Source organism: Eublepharis macularius, chromosome 6 (genome assembly GCF_028583425.1).
Source record: "Eublepharis macularius isolate TG4126 chromosome 6, MPM_Emac_v1.0, whole genome shotgun sequence".
Classification (NCBI taxonomy): Eukaryota; Metazoa; Chordata; class Lepidosauria; order Squamata; family Eublepharidae; genus Eublepharis; species Eublepharis macularius.
The window spans coordinates 59,822,971-59,843,441 of NC_072795.1; the positions used below are offsets into that span (position 1 = coordinate 59,822,971).

General features: G+C 38.6%; 1 protein-coding gene across 3 annotated transcripts in view; it reads left to right on the top strand.

The window, feature by feature from the left end:
- ARMC8 (armadillo repeat containing 8) overlaps window positions 1-20,471 on the top strand; it is a 106,274-nt gene that overhangs the window by 9,809 nt on the left and 75,994 nt on the right. For 2 of the 3 annotated variants that reach the window (XM_054982536.1, XM_054982538.1), the window contains exon 3: window positions 6,358-6,429. The exons of the other annotated variant lie outside the window; for it this stretch is intronic. In XM_054982536.1, the coding sequence (XP_054838511.1) occupies window positions 6,358-6,429 (72 nt within the window). The remainder of the gene's footprint in view (window positions 1-6,357; window positions 6,430-20,471) is intronic. 3 annotated transcript variants of the gene reach the window in all.

A 20,471-nucleotide genomic window follows, 5' to 3' on the forward strand; every position in this document is an offset into this window, starting at 1 on the left:
CTGTGACTGAGTATTGTTATGGTGTCTTTACATGAACTTAACTTTTCATTTTTTTAATATGGAGGGGGAAACCTAAGGGAAAGATCAAAATGGTTAGACCTAGGAAGGGCTATTTCAAATAGAAGTTGTAATGGTACATATTGTACTCTGGATCCAAGAGCAGGGGACCTTTTCTACTTAAGAATACTTGGTTAATAGATGTGTTCATCTAGTATGCATTTATCCATTTTCTCTTTCTGCCATCTCCTTAGGCTCAGTCTTGCAACCCATGAACAGAAGGAAGTTGCAGATCTTTCCCATCTTCCCCAGCAGGCTCCTGAGATCGCTAAAAAGCTGATGCTTGGCATTACTGGAGCCCATGAGCAAGTTTCCACGAAGGAATGTTGTGAAGAAGGGGAGTGGAGCAACATTGTCCCTACTTTCCTATTCTACTGATGGAGCATCAGTGGAAACTCTACCAGCTGAAGAGTAATGAGGGGCAATGTTACCTTATTCCCTGTCTTTACAGCAGCTGCCCCATGACATTTGGTTTACAGGACTCCCATGACTCTGAGGTACAGCTTTTGAGGAATCTCTTCAGGTTGCTGGGGGAAGGGGGATGTATGAAAGATCTGCATATTCCTATGTGCCTGAAATTTGTAGGGAGGTGGGGTAAGCATCCAATGCATGCCTACATTTGTTGTATCAAGGCACTATTTATGGTTGCTAATGAACCAAATTATCCTCATCATTTTCTGGCACATAGTGGTTTTGATGGGCAGGAGGCTTGACACCATTCACTTCATGCCATGCTTTAGAAACTCACGGAAGATAATGAGCAAGAGGTATTCTTGCTGTTTCTAGATATCTTCAAGCTTGAAGTGAAGGGAGGGTGGCTAGTCACATACTGTATAAGTTCAGAAGACAGTGGTGTCCCTCTGCCTCATCTGGCATCAAACAAACCCCCTTCCAAATTCTCTGTAATGCCTGGATAACTTAGTGGGAAGGATCATCTTACTTTATGTTGGTTAGGCAATAACTGGAGATTTTTAATTGCTTCTAGTTACTGGACAGCTATACACCTCAATCTCCTTACAGTATAGCACTACAGTCCATATTGTACTTATTTGTGAAGTGATGTAAGCAAAAAATCTGTTCCTGCTATGTTAAGCCCATATCTTTGCAACATAATTTCTTCCATTTCTGAGATTACTTTTTGCCAGTACACTTATTAAAAATTATGCATGTTGTCCCAGAGTTAAACATTCCTGATAAGGAAGGATGATTACTGGACTTCTGCATGAAGTTTTTTAAATGCCTAACAGATTCCTTGGTGGTTGCCTTCTAAAGCCACCCAAAATAATCTGGCTTGTAAAGCTCAATAATAATCTGGCTCATGAACTCAAATGTCAGAATTGTATGTAGAATCTGTTATTTTTGTGATGCTAACTTCCTTTTTAATTGTAACACAAAACAAATCAATATGAAGTATCAGTGTTGTACAACTGATGAAGATTCCAACCAATATTTGTAAATCCTTGTTGTCTGTTAATGTGTCTAATTTTGGTAAAAGCTCATTATTGGTAAAAAGCTAATTATCATATTTCTCTCAACCACTACTTCAACTTATGCAACAACCATGCTGACTGATATCTATACCTGCATAAGAATAGTAGCTTCCTATCAAACCAGATATTTTAAATTTCTAGATACGTTTTTTGATCTTGGATAAACTGTACCTGTTAATTCCTTAATGTTCACTATTTTAATCCAGGATACATTTGATTCTTGGGTAATTATACCATATGATGGGGAGTGAGACTCTTCCTGGTCACATTTTTCAGCATCTTTATTGAATGCTATATCTTTTAATTAAGAATGCTTCAGGTACTCCTTTTGCATAAGTTGAGAACTCCCTGTTTAAATCCTTCCTCAGCCATGAACTCAGAAGGTGGCTCTAAAGAAAGTTATAAGAATTTGGATTAAATTTTGGTTACAACTGATCCAAAATGCAGCGGTGCGTGTCGTCACCGGAGCATGTGGTGGTGCACATATAACACCAGCTGCATTCGTTACCAGTGGAGTACCGAATCAGATTCAAGGTCTTGGTATTTACCTATAATGCCCTATGCAGACTAGGACCTGCGTATCCGTGGGACCGCCTCTCCCCATGTGTGCCTCAGAGGATGCTCCGATCAGGAGATAAGCAACTACTAGTGGTCCCTGGTCCCAGGGAGGCCCGCCTGGCCTCGACCAGAGACAGGGCTTTTTTGGTCCTGGCTCCAACCTGGTGGAACGCTCTGTCAAATGAGACCAGGGCCCGGCAGGATCTGTTATCCTTCCGCCGGGTCTGTAAGACAGAGCTGTTCCACGTATGGTTGGGACTGAGTCGGGCCCCCATCGGCCGAATAGAGGAAATTGAGTCCCTCCCTGTATAGAACCATCCACCACCTAACGGCTGTTCTGCTGAATGTGAACAATTGATTGATGGGTAACAGCGATTGATTGTTTTGGTGCTGCCTTATATAGATTTTTTAAATACTTAAATATTGTATTATTGTTTTAAGTGATTTTAAATGTATCTAATGTAAATTATTATTGTGTGTTTTAGATATATGTGATCTGCCCTGAGCCTGCAGGCTGTGGGAAGGGCGGAATACAAATTGAATTAAATAAATAAAATAAACAATTATTATTCCCAATGTTGGGATAATAATAATTCTGTAATAATATTGGTCTGCTTTTTAGCATGATTGTGAGGATTACTGCATTAATATATATGAAGCACTTTGGCTAATAAAGTAACCCTCATTCAGGGGTGGATTGGCCCTTAAACTTACTAGGAAGGTTCCTGGTGAGTTGTAGGTTTAGAAACTGAAGAAAGCTAAACTAAGTGGTCCTGATTGTGCTGACTGCACATCAGGGCTATATGGCTTAGCTTGCTTCCAGTGCTGTGTTTATGTCCCATTCTGGCTTGCCCTTATTCATCATCTTGCAGCTGGAAGTTTTTAGAAATTACAAGTGGGGAACACACAAGGACTTGTGGGTCATGTAATCCCCTCTGCCATGTCCTTTTCCCCTTCCCTGCCTGCCATAACCTCTCCTCCTTTTCCTGCTTCTCTCCTTCCCACCCACTTTTGTTGACCCCCCCGTTTTCACTTCCCCCTGGCAGCCTCTTCCCTATGTCCCAGTTGCATGGTGATGGCAGAGGCAGACCCAGTTGCATAATGGGAAACCTGCAAGGACTTGCTGGGAGGGGGGTGTCTTTGCTTGTCCCTATATCCTCGTCCCCAAACTATTTCCTTTTCCCCTCCTCCTGGCAGCCTCTATATGCTCACCTTTCCCTAGGTCCTTCTTCAGATCCATTAAACAGCTTACTTTTTATCTTCCCCCTATCTTCATTTATATTTATTAATTTACTTCATTTATGTACTGCCTTTCTTCAGAATGGGGAACCCAAAGCAGCTTACAACTTTGTCTCCATGTTATCCTAACAACAACCCTGAGATATAAGTTAGGCTGAGAGTGTGAGACTGGTTCTAAGTCACCCAGTGACCTTCCATGGCAGAGTGGTGATTTGAACCTGAATCTCTGAAATCTTACTCTGAATCTCTAACCACTATGCTACATTGGCTTTTGTGGGGGAGCTGCTGGTTAACGGTAGGTAGACAACACAAATGGTAGAGAACTACACGTGAGGGAATGAAAAATAAACCAAGTAAACACAATGAAGAACTCTAGAAAGCACAGTAGCAATGTTATTAACACAAATCAACAAAGCTATTGTTGAAAAACATTCAACCAATGTTTTTGTTTGTTTGTATTGGTTAACGGTAGGTAGCAAGGCCTGGGTAAGTCATGTGGTATCAAGTCATCCAGTGGTTGCTTCTGGTTCTGGCCCCAATGAGTCCTCCCTCAAAGGCCAAAACAGCTCTGGAAAGGGCCTGCCTCTTCTCTCTGCCTTTAACTAATAGAAATCAAGCCTAGAATACTGGTAAAATGGCTATGATTGCCTAGCAGCGCTTAAGGGTACCTGTTCAAAGCTATAGGTTATTGTTTTGGGTTTTTAAAATCCCCAGTGTATTTTTTTAGACTTCAGATTTTTCTACAAACCTGAGCATTTTCAGGTGTGTAGGAAGATCTTATCTATTCATGTCTCTAATCTTTGGTTTTAAGTATCCACAGATCTCAGCCACTTGGCTATTAGTCTGTAAAATTCTTCTGGTGTCTTTCAGGGCTCCTTGGATTCTGTTCTCTGTGTATAATATTTATCAGAACATTCAAGTAAAGGAAAAATTAAATTCTGATCCATTGTATATCTAGAAGAAAATAGTTTTTTAATAAAAAAAATGGAAGATTTCTGTGGTTTCGGTGTGTAACATGATTTTCAAATCAGTTTTTTGTTTTCTGGAACATGGAAGCCAAGCAGATATTTTAATGAGAAGGTTCCAGATTATTGTAAAAGTTGTATACACATCCTATGCATGTTTGTTCAGCCACAAGCTACACAGATTTCAGGGAGAGATTCTTCCCAGTTACTGTGTAAATGATTACACCTTAATTTCATAACATAGCCACTGTTGCCTTGAGAGCACTTTGTGCAAGCTAGGAATGTGTAGTCTGTCTTTATCAGGAAAGTACTGGAGTAGTGGTTAAGAGCGCGGGACTCTAATCTGGAGAACTGGGTTTGATTCCCCATTCCTGCACTTGAACCCAGCTGGGTGACCTTGGGTCAGCCAAAGCTCTCCAGAGCTCTGTCAGCCCCACCAACCTCACAGGGTGTTTGTTGTGGTGGGGATAATAATGACATATTTTGTAAACCGCTCTGAGTGGGTGTTAAGTCATCCTGAAAGATGGTATATAAATCAAATGTTGTTGTTGTTACTATTACTATTATTATTACATGATTTTGTTCCTTAGAAATTTCCTTGCCCCAGTCAACTATCCGAGTAACTTTTCCCCATAAGAGACATATAGGGAGGCCTTCAAGAAAGATAAATTATTTGGGTAAAAAGTTCCTCAGCGATATTGTCATTTCTCATCAATATCTTAGTCTTTCTTTCAACAGCTCTGTAAGCAGGGAATTATTTTTAAGTGCTGCTCTATAATCATAGACATACGATTACCAAAATATTTCCTGAATTTTGATTTGATGTTCACAATGTATCTTCTATCCTCAGATGTTCACCTCTAATATTACAGGTTTATTCTAGTTTCTTTTATACAGACTCAAAAGGTTTTGGTTACTTTAAGATTCCTGTATATTTGCAAGTGTTATTTTATACGCACATAGTGCAATAGTATGTGCATCTTTCATTTTTTCTTTGTTGTTGTCAGTGTCTAATAGTAACTTTGGATGGTACTTGGAACTGTCAAAAAGATGCAGAAATAACTTGTGCTTCCTTTTTCTGTGCAGAACCAGAAGTAAATCTCAGTGTTGTGATGTACGAGACGTGACTTCCAACATTACCTGAAAGAGAATGTGCAAGTCACTTATGTATCTTTAGTGCTTCTTTGTAACATTCAAAGTTGCCTTCAGTTGGTAAGGCCAATAGAAGACACTGGTTAGTTATGTCTTGTTCCTTTGCAGCCTAAAATCCTCAAATTAGCAACTGGATATTATTAAAAACTTGCAACCCGGCAAAAGCAGTGATCAGTTAACAAATTACTCCCTTCCCTGTCTTCTTTTTTATGAAATGACTTTGCTGCGTCTAGAAACAGAGGGTAGGTAGGTGCATTAAACTCTTTAAGTCTATTTTCACTGTACTTAAATAGTGAGGAGACAAGTGGCTGAGAGGCCACATGAGGTTGGGACAGTTGGAGAGATCTGTCCTTGCATTGCAAATAGAGCTGCAAGTGAATGTACGCTAGAGTGATTTTCTGCCCAGATTATGGGTACTGAAACCTGTTAAGACTATTTCATATGGGTAGCTGTACTAGTGTGTAGTAGTAGAGCTCAACTTTTGTTCTGTTTCAGAAAAGGAAAATACTGTGAATACACAAATAAGCGCTGGGACTCTGTGACCATGAATACAAAGAGTTTCTCACCAAATTCATAATTACCAAAATTTCATAACTTTACCGTAATATCTGAGTCAATTATTCTGCAAATGGCCAGAGCAGGATGGTCATCACTGGTTCCTTTGCTGTCCCCCCACTATGTGAGAGAGAGCATCTTTGTTATTTGAGTGGCTGGGTCATAGAGATATACCATAGATTTGAGTGGACAGTGTTCATGGAAAGTGTTGCTGATGTGTTTTTCAGTACTTAAATATAGTATGGCAACCTGTTTGATCTCATTGGAACTAAATTCTGCAAAACTGAGCCCTTAGTACCTCAGCATAATTTACTAGGGTTTTTCTCTTTCTGGATTTACAGAGATATGAAAAATGCTGTAATTGGAAACAACAAACAAAAAGCCAACTTGATTGTTTTGGGAGCAGTTCCAAGGTATGTCCTCCGCTACTCTCCTTTTCACTAATTCACAGTAGGTCTAAAGCTCAAGCTTTTAAAATTCTGGCACTTTAATTTGACTTGTTCACTATCTTGTCTTCACTGTAACTAAGGCTTAGTATATCTAGTTCTTATAGAAGTAATTGTGTAGGTAGATGCTTCAAAAACTGGAATTTATTTTGCTTTCAAACTCCTATGTGTGTACCTATGTCTCTAGAGCCAAAATACACATTTTAGTAAAGGCTCTAAGAAACTTTACTATAGGCATTTGTCTTTCCTAGATTTTGATTGAAAAACAAAAATAAGTCAAAATAGCAGCATAAGGAAGAAGAAATCAAAGTTGCAAGTTCTGTGGAGTTTAATGTTCTCTACAGATGGTATTAAACATCAGGATTACTTATGGCCTTCATTAAACATAAGGATTCCAAGGCCTGCTAATTGTAAAATGAATTAACACAATCGCTATTACACTAGTAGCAGATCAGAATAGTTGTATTCTAGTCTGTCTAGCTGATAGTGGTATCCCTAAAGTGTATTAGACTAAGATTCTCTAGCATATCAACTGGTTAGTAGGTGTAAGACTGATTTTGAAATGCCGTTTTCAAGACAAAGGTACATATGTTTTTTGATGTGAACATCAGTGTTGCATTTGCAAATGAAGAATAGCATATATCTTCTCCAGAAATGATGCACATTTTCTGGACCACTTCCCAAAATTCTGTCAAATACTGCTAACAGTATATATCCATCTACAAAATAGACTTGCTATCTTAAAAAAAGTTTACCATAGCTCTTCCACAAGTAATTGTCCCTGAAAGTAGCCCTTATAAATGTTACAAAGTTCTTCTAACACTCACCACTTCCAGAAGCTTCGTTTTATAAATTTATCCAATCGTCATTTAAGATGTATGTTAGCAGAACTTAAAAAAAATATTCAAGTTACTGTACTAACACCATGTCACATGGTATAGTTTCAACCTACTGATATAAAAAATAACACTTCTTGTGTTCTTGGCCTGATACAGGTCAAGGGAATTTGTACACCTTATGTGAAGCTGATGCCTTTATGTTACTGTAATATTTGTTCTTTTTTGGGTAGGAATATTACCCTAGAGCAGCGATGGCGGACCCATGGCACACGTGCCACAGCTGGAACGCAGAGCCATCTCTGTGGGCACACGAGCCAAGTCGCCAATCGCTAGGTTCAGGGCTCATTTGGAGGGGGAACGCCTGCAACGGCGTTCCAGTAGCTCTGAGCAGAGACCACATGGGTTTTGGCCCTGCCCACGTGATTCCTTTTCCTCCAGGCTGCCTCCCTGCTGCCTGTCTCTTTAGCAGCAGGAAGCGGAGGCAGCAGCAAGGCTGCTGGGGCTGGCTTTCTAAAGAAGAGTAAGCTGCTTTCATTTAACTTGCTTTACTTTCAGTCGTGGCTCTTGAGTGAGAGAGAGAGAGAGAGAGAGAGAGCTTGCAAGCAGGGCTGCTGGTCTAAAGAAGGGCAAACTGCTTTGATTTAACTTGCTTTACTTTCATTCGTGGCTCCTGAGTGAGTGAGTGAGTAAGAGAGAGAGAGAGAGGGAGAGAGAGAGAGATGTTAATTAGTTGGGACAACTGTATGAGTTGTTTTTTGTTAACTAAAACCTCAGTATTCAGGTTTAATTACAGTGCTGGCACTTTGAAATAAATAAGTTGGTTTTGTGTTGCAGTTTGGGCACTCGAGCTCAAAAAGGTTCGCCATCACTGCCCTAGAGGAATGTAAGCTGTATAGCTATAGCTGTATAGTGGTCTCCTTTTGTGACTCTCCCGGACTTTTGTTTCCTTGCTTGCTTATATGAATGTTTATATGAAGCAATAGAAGTGACTATTAGCATTTGTGCTTCAAACTGAACCAGGAGTTGTATTATTTTCTTTTCTCCCGTGAGGGTTTCCTTCTTTATCAGCAGTATAGCTCCAACCAGCAAGGTAATGTTGATAATGGATTTTTGTAGTTTTGCAAATGCAAACATGCTACCTTACTCATGTACTTCATGTTTAACTTCAGTGACTGTCATGATGATTATAATTTCTTAGAATGAAAATGAAATGAAGATGGGTGTTATCTCAGTATATTTTGTGAAATATAAATGCTGTTTAGATATAATAGCATCCATTGATTTCTCAGCATAACCCGTTTATTGGGACACTGGATTCACAAAGCCACAAACCAGAAAAAGCCTAATCATGCCTGCATTAAAGACAACTAGCTTTTAAAAGCTATTCCTTGTAGTCCAGTGCTTCTGAAGGCAATGCGCTGAGCATCATCAGTATGATGGTGAAAATAATTCATGTGACCCAGGATTCTTCCTATTGGCTTGACTCTGTGCTGACTTGATCAGTCAATTTCCCTACACCCATAACTTCTCATTCCTTCATAAGCCATTGATGAACGCTTTGAAAACAGGCTGGAAAACATTACTAGGTGCTGGTTGAGTATTAAACTAAATGTATGTTGAAACTGCTGCTTAGAAATCAAGCCATCTGCTGATCAGATATCACTTACAGTTTTTGATACAAGCCAATGAAGTGGCCAGATATGGCTTGAATGTGCCGAGATGCTGGACATGCTGTTGCCTCTCCCTCCTTTCCTATGCCACTTGGTTTGCCTTCTTATTTTAGTACAGATTATGGGTAGTATTGCATCTGCAGTGAGAGACTATTATTTACACTGTTGAATACTAACCATGCTTTGATTTAGAACAGAGTTTCTAACCCTAGTTAGAAGCAGGTGTCAAGCTAACATGGTTTGTAGTCAACACAGTGGAGAGGTAACATAATATTTATTATTGTATTAGCATTTGTATACCCCTGTATTATCATAGTAATATAGTTATCAATATGAAAAGGGCATGCATACAGAGAGAGAGAGAGAGAGAGAGAGAGAGAGAGAGAGAGAGAGTGTGTGTGTGTGTGTTGGGGGGTGGGGGGTGGGGGAGAATATGCAAGTTATTCAAGGGATGCTACACTGCCCTGACTGAAACATAGCAAAAATTTACTTTTAAGTGCCACTCTAAAAGCTCTAGACTTTTCAGCAAAGTTCTTCAGATTTTCTCCTACACCTACTGTAAAATACTGCACTTGGTTTATTATTATTGCGTTGAGATACTTGAACTTGTAGATACATGTAAGCAGTATTTGCATCTTCAAATGCTGGTGGTGAAAAATTAATTGTTTTAGTGAGTAGAATGTGGCAATAAGATACTTGTAAAAGTTTTCTTAGAAATGCTCTCTTAAATGGTGACCTAAAATAATGGTAAATTTTTTAGGCCCCAGTTATTCTGAGGTTTCATGTTTTTTTATGACAAATTATAAATGAACCTATAACAATTAGAGAACTGGTGATTGCTATAAAAAAGATTAAGCTAGAGAAGGTACTGGCCCTGATGGCCTCCCAGGAAATTGTTAGTCTTTTGAGGATGAACTACAACCTTTACAAAAGGTGATGAACTCTATCTCAGAGATGCCTGAGACATGGAAAAAGGCCAACATAACATTAATACTAAAAGAGGTTCAAGATCAGCCTTTGATAAATTATAGGCCCATATATTGCTATTAAATAATGACTACAAGCTTTTTACAACAATATTAACTGGAAGACTTTAAATAATCCTTCAGGATATTATTCATGAAGATCAAAGTGGATTTCTGCCTAAAATACAGCTGACCTGTGTTATTTGCATTTTACTTATCGTTTGTTGAACTGTTATTTGTTGATTGTTGTAGTTGATTTTGTTATAAAACATAAAAACCACTTTTATAAATAAAAAATTAAAATACAGCTGATAATTTGGAGTATTTCAAAAAACAATGAAAAGCAGCATTGATTTTCTTAGATGCAGAGTACTGGAATTTTTTGTTTAAAGTCTTGGAGGATATAGATTTAAAGTGGATAAAATCCATTTATTACTGCATACCTTGGCTGAGGGTCTGGATGCCATGGTGATTTGGTTAAAGCAGAGCTGCCTGAAATTGAATCCTCTGAAGAGGACGATGGGTAGGGAGATCGGCTTCCAACCTTAGATAGAGTACAGTTGGTGTCTGCATCGATAGTGTCGATAGTGAAGAGTGTGGGCGTGACCTTGGATATCGCGCTTTTGATGGAGGCCCAAGTCTCAGCGGTTGCCAGATCTGCATTTTTTCATCTTCAGCAGGTCTGGCATTTTACTCCCTATCTCTCCTCCCTAGCTATGGTGATCCATGCAATGATCACTTCAGTGGCTGGATCACTGTAACATACTCTACACAGGGCTGCCTGTGAACCTGACCTGGAAACTGCAAATGGTTCAGAATGCAGCAGCACCTGTCCTTACAGGGACACCGTTTAGGGTAAACATCCACCTGATGCTATACCAACTGCACTGGCTCCTAGTTGAAGTTCAGGGTTCTGGTTTTGACATTTAAAGTCCTTAACAGACTGGAATTGACATACCTGCAGGACTACCTCTCCCAGTACATCCCCTGGAGAGCTTTATGATCAGCTGATAAGCAACTGCTGGTTGTCCCTGGCCCATGGGGCATTTGTCTGGCCTCAACCAGGGCCAGGGCTTTCTCGGTCCTGTCTCTGGCCTGGTGGAACTCTCTCCCATTGGAGATTCTGGCCCTGTGGAATCTATTGCACTTCCACAGGGCCTGCAAGATGGAGTTGTTCCACTGGGCCTATGGTTGAGGCCTCACAGTGTCCCCCTCTGGCTGTTAGTGCCCCCACCATGCTGCCTGAGACTGATCATGTCCATCTTCTACTGTCTTCACTTTAGGGTTTTAATATAGCCTCTGTGATATATACTAATGTTTAATCATTGGTTTTATTTGTTTTTATATGTATTTTAAATCTGTATTTAAATGCTTGTTGTTAGTCACTGTGTGCAGGGAGGGTGGGATATAAGCCTAATAATAATAATAACAACATTTGATTTATATACTGCCTTTCAGGATGACTTAACACCCACTCAGAGTGGTTTACAAAGTATGTCATTATTATCCCCACAACAACAAACACCCTGTGAGGTTGGTGGGGCTGAGAGAGCTCCTGGAAGCTGTGACTGACCCAAGGTCACCCAGCTGGCTTCAAGTGGAGGAGTGGGGAATCAAACCCAATTCTCCAAATTAGAGTCCCGTGCTCTTTAACCACTACACCAAACTGGCTCCTACAGTCTAGTAAACAGTCGAGTGTATACCTGGGTCCCAGTCTGATCACTCTAGTTAAGAAGGAAAAACAAGACAGAGAAAGTGGGAGGGAATCTCAAATACAAGATACAATGTTAGAAACTGAAATGCAAGGGAATAGAAATGTAAGGAAAAAGAAACAACACAAAACATTTCCATAGAATAACACAATCCTAGTAATTGGTAGTTAGTTAATGGGACAGTGGTGAGTAATTTGGGAATCTGTGGAAAAATAGTTGGAAGGAAAAACATATGTTGCTGTGTCCTGAAGAGTCCCTTGTGTAGTGGTCCAGGGCAGAAGAAGGAAAAACTGGTCCAGGCCAGGGAATTCCCAGTGTGAAGGAAAAATCTGAAACTATGAAGATGGGGATTCAAGTGAGGATAAATACATTTCCAAAGGAGGGGATTCAGTGATAGCAAAGAGGGCAAATGTCCAGGAAATAAGCAAACTATGAAGTTGGGGAAGGAGGCTCGGGTGCAGAACCAACTACAGAGTTCAAGTGGGAGTAATGTGACTTCAGTGGATGAAGATCCAGGAGCAGCTTGGGCTATCTGACAAAGGCTGAGCAGCAGCTTAATGATATTCCCTATTCAGGATTGAGTTATGGGGGTAAACTATATTGTGAGATGGGTTCTCTGGCCTCAGGTTATTATCCAGCAAACACGAGTCAATTACTCTTGGCCATAGTTGTAAAGGAGTTCTGAAAGTAGAAGAGAAAAGGCCTCTAATCATTCTTTGGAACTTTCCAGCAGGTGAGCTATTTCCATATGAGAGCATCAGGATAAATCCTGCTAGTTTAGGGACCACTAAACCAGGCATTTGATAATCAGAGGATCCTTTGAGGTGAGCAAATATATGGGGAGGGGCTTGTTCTCATTAAGCTCATAAGAAAATGATGGTTACTTAAGGATTAGAATTGCATTGAATAATTTCATTGACCCTTTTTATCTTAAAAACAGAATGAAATGCTGGGTTTATATTTTCATTATCTACAGCACCAGGAAGGAATATATCTTCGTTACTGCTTCTCTTTTCCCATATGAGTCTAAGTTGTGAATTAAAGTGGTTCAATAGCAGGTATGAGGGAAGGCAAACTAAACATTATCCATCTGTACATCATAGAGGTTGCAGTTTGATAAACCTTCTCAAGTCTTGTCCTTCATTCTTCTTTGGATAATGAAATATTAATGGAAGGGTTGTACTCCTGGGTTTTCTCAGCTTTCTTATCAGAGGCATGGGTGCAGAGATGAGCAAGGAAAGGTCAGAACAATCACATGGGCCATTTTATGTCTATTGGCTTCTTGGTGGTGGTTTCTGCTTTGCTCCTATTGCAATTGGCTGACAGTTCCTTAACTATCTAATATTTGACTTTGATCAGAAAGCAGGTAACTTGTTTAGTACAAGTGTAACCTTGGCCATTTGCCCTGATCTGGATAGCCAAGGTGAGCCTAATCTCGTCAAATCTAAGATAAGCAGGGTTGGCCTTGGTTAGTAATTGGGTGGGAGACCTCCAACGAAGACCAGGGTTGAAGAGGCAGACAATATTTATATATGTTTTAAATTGTGTTGTCATCCGCCCTGAGCCCGCTGATGTGGGGAGGGCGGAGTATAAATCCAATAAATTAAATTAAATAGCAAGCCACCTCTGTTAGTCTCTTGCCTTGAAAACCCCACCAGGGGTCGCCATAAGTCAGCTATGACTTGAGGGTACTCTCCACCACCAACCTTGGCCATTTATTTCTAAGTAATTAAATGATATGGTTCTTGAGGATCAGAGAGTCTAGATTTAATATAAAGGAGTATCTAATTAAAGGTCTGAAGGGACAAGAACTAGGTTATTGTGAAAGGTTTCTTCAGTTTTAATGACTTCAGTTACTGTAATGGTGACCAAAATCCTGTAATGCTATTGCACAAGACTTTACCTGATCGCTAAGCGTGATAAATTGTAATCATGGTGATAAACTGATTACTTGTTCCATTAAGCCTATCCTGTTAAGCTAGTTTTTTCTCTGTATTTTGAGATGTTTGGATGTGCAGGAGGTACCTTGAGTTTACCTACAAAAATAAAAACACTGTCATAGGCAACCTCTCTACTTGCTGGAAAAAGTATTTTTCTGATTGAAATGTGTTTGAAACATCTGGATTATAAAAGAACATCAGTAAAGTCAAGAAGAGTTTGCTCAACCTTCACAGCTGGCATTCCCCTATTGGTTCATATCCCATCTATTTTTGTGATTTAACATATCCTAAATACGTTAAATTGTGTGTGTGTGTGTGTGTGTGTGTGTGTTATGTGCCATAATGTTGGCATGTCTTAATGCTTTACCATCTGCAGTCTTGTCAAGCAGATAGACCGATATTCCATACTCAGAGGGAACATGCAGTTGCAACCTTAATTGCATTGAATCTATTGAGCCCATACTCTTAAGCTGCCCTGATTTTCAAAACTCAGACAAGAGCTGATTTTCCCCTAATTAATAAGGATTTTGCTTCTCCAACTGCTGAGAGTTCTAGGCTACGGAGCAATAAAGATGGATGACTTACATATAAGGTTGTTAGATTTTTGGCTGCTGTTGTAGAAATACAAAAACATTCTAAAGCAGCTGCATAAACCTTAACATTAGGTGGGTAGCTTTCTATTAATTGGTTAAACATATAAACTCTCAGTGGCTATTTGAGACCACTAGGTCTTAAGTATTGACTGAGTTCAGTTAATCACTGCTGATAGTGTGATTTTTCTCAGCACCTGTGCTACCTAAAGATTGTTTTCACTGAACAACTTTAATTATTTCTTTGTTCTTGAGAAATGATTAAGGAGAAATTCAGTCCAATCCAAAGAGTTAAACTGCTATATTAACGCAGATGTTCTCTTTATCCCAAGTGTATTCTTAATATATTCTTGCTGTTTTATTATCCCAGATTTTATTTATTTAATGTATCTTTATGCCATACTCCTTTCAGGGTTCTCAGTACATCAGGGAAATAAGTAAAACACAAATCGACAGTATAAAAGTTAGACTGAAACTGCTCAGATGCAGCGGCAATAAAAGTAGTTTTAATATAATTAACAGTAATGATCACATCGGGCTAATCCAAGTCAAAAGAAGCCATGTCCTCCAGTTTGCAGGTTCCGAGCAAGTCTGTTAATGAGAGGACATTTGGGAGGTTTTTCATTCATAGAGTTGCCATAGGTCGGAGGTGACTTGATGGCACATAACACACACACACAATCCAAGTCAACCAAAGAATCATAAACATCAGATGAAAGACACTAAAGCAAATTCCCTTAGCGGGTTGTCAGAAGTAGCATGGTGGGGAGCAACTGTGGCATTGTGCTTCACTTTGCCTTGTCTGTCTTCTTTTATAGCGGTGACAGTGCATCAGAATCTGGGTTGTCAGAAGATGCCTGTCTTCAGAGATTTTATTGTCACCTTCCAAGTCAGCCCTGCAAAGTTGGCTGCACCCTGCAGTGCTGAGAGGCAGTTAAGACCTTATCCTTTCCTTTGTTCTATGCAAATAAACTGGTCACACACAGAAGTTATGAAAGCTGACAAGATCTGAGAACCCAACAAAGAGCTTTTACACTGACAGATCAGAGAGAAAACAAGATTTTCAGGGTGTACGCTTCTGAGAGTCAGAGCTCCCTTCTTCAGAAAATCCCTAAATCTCCTGAGAATCTTGTTTGTCTCTAAATTGCCCCTGAACTCAAATCCTGTTGTTCTACTGCAGACTAACATAGCAACTCACCTAAAAGTATGCATACTTTTATGTGTCACTTGACACATCTCAAAAAGACCGACTTTTTCTGCAGTTTTACTGTAGGGCTCAACCATACTGACATTCATCACAAACATGCCAAACAGAGGGTAGCTTAGATAGGTTCAAATTTGTGCAGGAAGGCTTTCCACAGTATATTGTACATCAAATTTTATATCTTTGATTTTTGGCCATCCTAATCATTTATTGGTTAAAGTCATCTGTAGGAGTGGAAGCCCTGACCCCTTTTTGTAGTGCTAGGGTTCCTGGAATGCTCCAGTGCATAAGGCATATTTCAAACTGGAGCCCAATAAACCCTGATATTGTTATCATAGCAGAGCCTTTGTGAAAATTATTTAGGTAATCACATTATTTAGGTAATTAGATCTCAAAGCTAGATTAATTTGCTACAGTTTGTCTATAACATTGAAGCAAGTCTCAGGCCAAGGAGAGAGCTTGGTGTTTGGCCCAACAGCAGCATTAGCCAGAGGCCTCAAAATGGCTCTAATATGGTTTGAGAAGAGGAATGACTTCCATTTAGCAAAATCTTGCCTGCCACTTTGTTCAGGGCTATAGCTACAGTTAGGGGTATAGATGGTGGCCTTAGACCTCTAGCATTCACTTAAAGGAAATCATACACTCTGGAATAGAAGATGAAAAGAAGTAGGCATTTCATTCAGCTTCATGTGCACAGTGTGGAAGCATATTGCTCCAACACAGTGTATGTAGGACAGGGAAGTAGTTATACCTTCAGTGATGGGTTTTAGCTGTGGTAGAGTGGCATGGTGGCTTGGTTCAGATATCACACAAACTCATGGTTTTAAACTAACTATGGTTAATGTGATTGCTTGAATTCAGGCCACTCTACTATTATTATTTAGGATCTGTCAAGCCAGGATCTGGAGTAAAGATTTCACTTTCTCTAATCTGACTTTTTTCTTTCTTCAAATATGAATGAGATGAAAGTAAGACAGTTGTGTTAGAGCAGTTCCACATATTGGCATGTGTCTGTCCCACTGATCACCAGTGGAATGCTGGTTTTTCTTCCAACCCACAGACAGTCCTTTTTGACCCTCAAAGATTATTCCTAAAATGTGGGACCTGTGTGGATGAATAGCTGTACAGACCTGGTGATTTAATCCTTCTCCCTTGTCACTGCAGCCTGCAGAACTTGCTATCTATACGAGTCCCACAACTTCAGGAATAATCTCTCTTGGTGGGGGTGGAGGATGGAGTGAGTACAGGGAAAATTTGCACGCTTCCCAAGCTATAATGGCCCTGTGACAGATTCAGATACTTTCATGCTCCAGCTTCGGAAGCTTTCTCTATGTCTAAATGATTGAGTATACAAGTGTATTACTATGATGTGCGTGCTGATTTTACTCACCTGATCTCTCATTTTGTTTAGAAGTGAAATGTAATAACATTTATACATTTTAGAGTATTAATATCTTCAGCTGCTTTGGTAAAAAGTGTGATAATACTATATGGTTTGGAGGAAATCAAATGTTTTTCTGCAATACTTCTATTCAGGTGCATATCTTTTGTATGCGAATGTATGATTTTTAAAGCAGAAGATTAATAGAATTACTGGAACACAGAGAGGCTGAAGAAGAGTATCTTGCCCTTTTACATTTGTCTGTATTAGTACAGGGGTGGGGCAACTTCCTAGGGTTATAGCATTCATGGAATAAACTTATCTAGAATGGAACTCGTAGGGTTTAAATCTTGTAGAACAAAAAAAGAGCAGTACTTTTATAGTATTGATGAGATTAAAAGTTTGTAGAATTAGATATTTCTGACCTAAAAGAACTGTACAAATAATACAGCCCAGTTTTTGCTATGAGGTCCCTAGAGGCACCTGTGCTAATGGCACTGTGTGGCACTTTCAGTGCTCAAATACCTTCACATTGTCCTGTGATCTCTTCAGCAGAACTTTAAGGTAAATCATTATTATCCCCTTATTATACATATGTGGGCAGGGTGCTGTGACTGAAAGAAACCTTCTTTGTTCAAAAGGCTTTAAACTTAAATGTATTTTTTTTTACTATAAGAATATTTCTTTCCCAACTTACAAAGATCACATCAGATTAATAAAACACAATTTCAAATGTCAGAACAAAGATCTTTTTATAATATATAATGTATTTAAACCTCCCATCTCCAAATATTTATGTGCAAGTGACCAGTATTGTTCAATTGTGTTGAACAATGCTAGATGTGTTCTTATTGAATTGTGTTCCAGTAGTCTAAACCATATGGGAAATATGGGATTTCTTACTGTACTAATTGACCTTTTTAAACCTTTCTTGGTAACAACAAAGCCTCGGGCAGGGCATACCCAACCGAAACAACTGATATGAATCTGACTGTAAGGCACCAAAAAGATCAATTAGGAGCCTTTATAGACAGTTTAAAAATTTGAACAGAACAGAGATATTGTCAAGTATTTTGAAGTTGAAAAAAGAATATTGAAAAAAATATCGAAATTTAAGACATTTGAGGCCTGGAAAAGCGAATGGGAAATATTTATTCTGGGCTGTAAAATCAAAAAAATGAAAAAAAAAATTCTGGACTCTTAATAGCAAAAGGATTAAACACAAGGCTCCCAGTACCTTAACACATTTCTTCAACTTTAGTCTGTCGGATTTTTGCACCAACTAGGTGATGTTGAAAAAATAGACCATATGAATCTTTGGATGTCTATTATATTGCTATGAGCCTGTGAAGAAATGTTAGACGAAATGGGATTTTACAAGCTGGCAAAACCTGTAGGCTTGGTTCTGTAGCTTTTGGGACAATGTGATCTTATTCTGAGTCGATATGGCTGGACATCCTTCGTTGTCAACACACATCCATATCTAGAAGAAACAACAAGTGACAGCAAAAATTACAACGCTGAATGATTGAACTGTTTTCTTGTTCTACTTACCTGTTGAACTTCCTTCTCACCAGTTGGACTATGTTATAAATTGTACCTATTGTGGATATTTTTGTAGACTGGAAGGACTGTGGACTGATCATCTTTGTATTTATTACTGTATTTATTGGAATGGTTATTTATTCATAACACTTGGAACACTTTGCACTTTAATAATATATAATTACAAAAAATTCAAAATCTTCAAAAAATTTTAAAAATTGTAATATTGTTTGTGTTTATATATAGATTAGTTGATTACTTCCGGAAGGGTTTCCCTCTTTGGTTTCTAGATAAATATAATAATCAATGGGATCAACTGTTGGGAAAGAAAATAACAAACAATATGACCAAGAGACCAAAGATATAATTAGGCAAATAAAAATGTGTGCCAGGAAGTTGGACATTACTAGTATTGTTGCACCAATATAGATAAAAGCACATGACAATAATCAATACTGAGCAATACTAGGCCAAGCACTTGTATTCTAGATGGACGTTCAGACTTTGCATGAATTGTCTGTGTTTTTTCTATGTGTTAGGTAATTCTAACAGGTGTGCTTTAATCTTTTGACAGTTAATTAAAATAGTGGACTCTATTGAGATTAATGTTCCTCTATCGGAGATTCAACCAATGGTGATCTCTCAACTTAACTTTTTCTGACACTTCTCAGAGATTTATAGTTTTGTTTTGCAAGTTTGAGTATAACGTAATTTTTTACTGTTTGGAAGGTTATACAGTAGAAACTATGAATATTCAATGAAGCATCAGACTAAGTATTGTTTGTTTGTGCTATCATGTGAATAGACCTTAGATATTTGCATATGATGATGTATAAAATTGTAAACTCAGATAGAATGGCAGAGTTCTGATGGAAGAAATCTCTTGAGAATTTAGGTGAGAACTTATTTTTACCTATGCATTTCATAGAAACTTTGATTATGTTAAACTTGGAATTTATTAAGAAATGTTAGCAAACTTATTTCTTATTGCCTTTCTGTGTTCTGTTTTTATAGGATTTACATTAATAGCCATTTATATTTTGATTACTTGCTTCATTAAAAAACTAGGGTGTATTTTCAATAAAGTGAAATAAACTCTAGACAGGTGTCTGTGTGTTTGATAAAGAGTTGCAAAGCAATATTGAACCCTATATAAATAAATGTACTGATAAACAGGTGGTTCAAAGAACTTATCTGTTTGACAGGTCTGAGAACTAAGTGCTGAAAGCTTTCCAGGAGAAAGATACATCTTTCTTTTGGCTAGTAGAAGCTTAGTTTCAGACACGGGCAAAAGCTCGTTACAGTATGTCTGTTAGGCACAGAGGGTATGCTCGATTCTTTACTTAGGTATTGCCCTCCTAATGCAACTGCCGAAGTATTTTTATCATTTGACAGTGCCAAAGCTCAGAAGAACTTTTACTCTGGCAAGAATGAATGCTCTTCCCTCAGCAGTTTTGGAGGGTAGATAGAAGAAAGTAACATATGCTAACAGAACATACAGATGCCCATAAGATAAAATTGAAACCATTGAACGTATGATTATAGAGGCGAGGGCTAGCTTAATCATCCCTCTACTTAAAAATATGGAACTACCTAATAGAGCATAGATGACAGATTCTGTTACTCTTTCTGTGGCAAAATAGATAGGGGCAATAATTAAACACCAGAGAAATGATATTAAGTGAGGTTGTTCCCATTTTAATTTTTGCTTAAGGCAATAGCTATATGAGCAGTACTAGATAGATATATAAATACCAGGGATTCTTAATCTTTTTTGTGCCATGGATCCCTTTGGCAGTCTAGTGAAGCCTGTGGGCCCCTTCTCAGAATGTTTTTATATGCATAAAATACATAATTTCACTTAAAGTAGTGAAAATAAAGATGTAATTTTTTTTCCAATCCAAGTTGACGGATCCCCTGAAATCTATCCCTAGATTAAGTCCCCAGGTTAAGTACCCCTGTTCTGTGCTTTTATTCAAGATCTAATAAAATGGTTGCCTGCCTTAAATCTAGGCTGCTTCCACACACATTGGATAATACACTCTCTGTGCTCTTTAGTGATCATTTGGAACTGGGTTTTTGTGTGTGAAAAAGAATCCACTCCCAAAGGATTGCTAATGTGCTTTGAAAGTGCATTATCCAACATATGTGGAAATGGCCCTA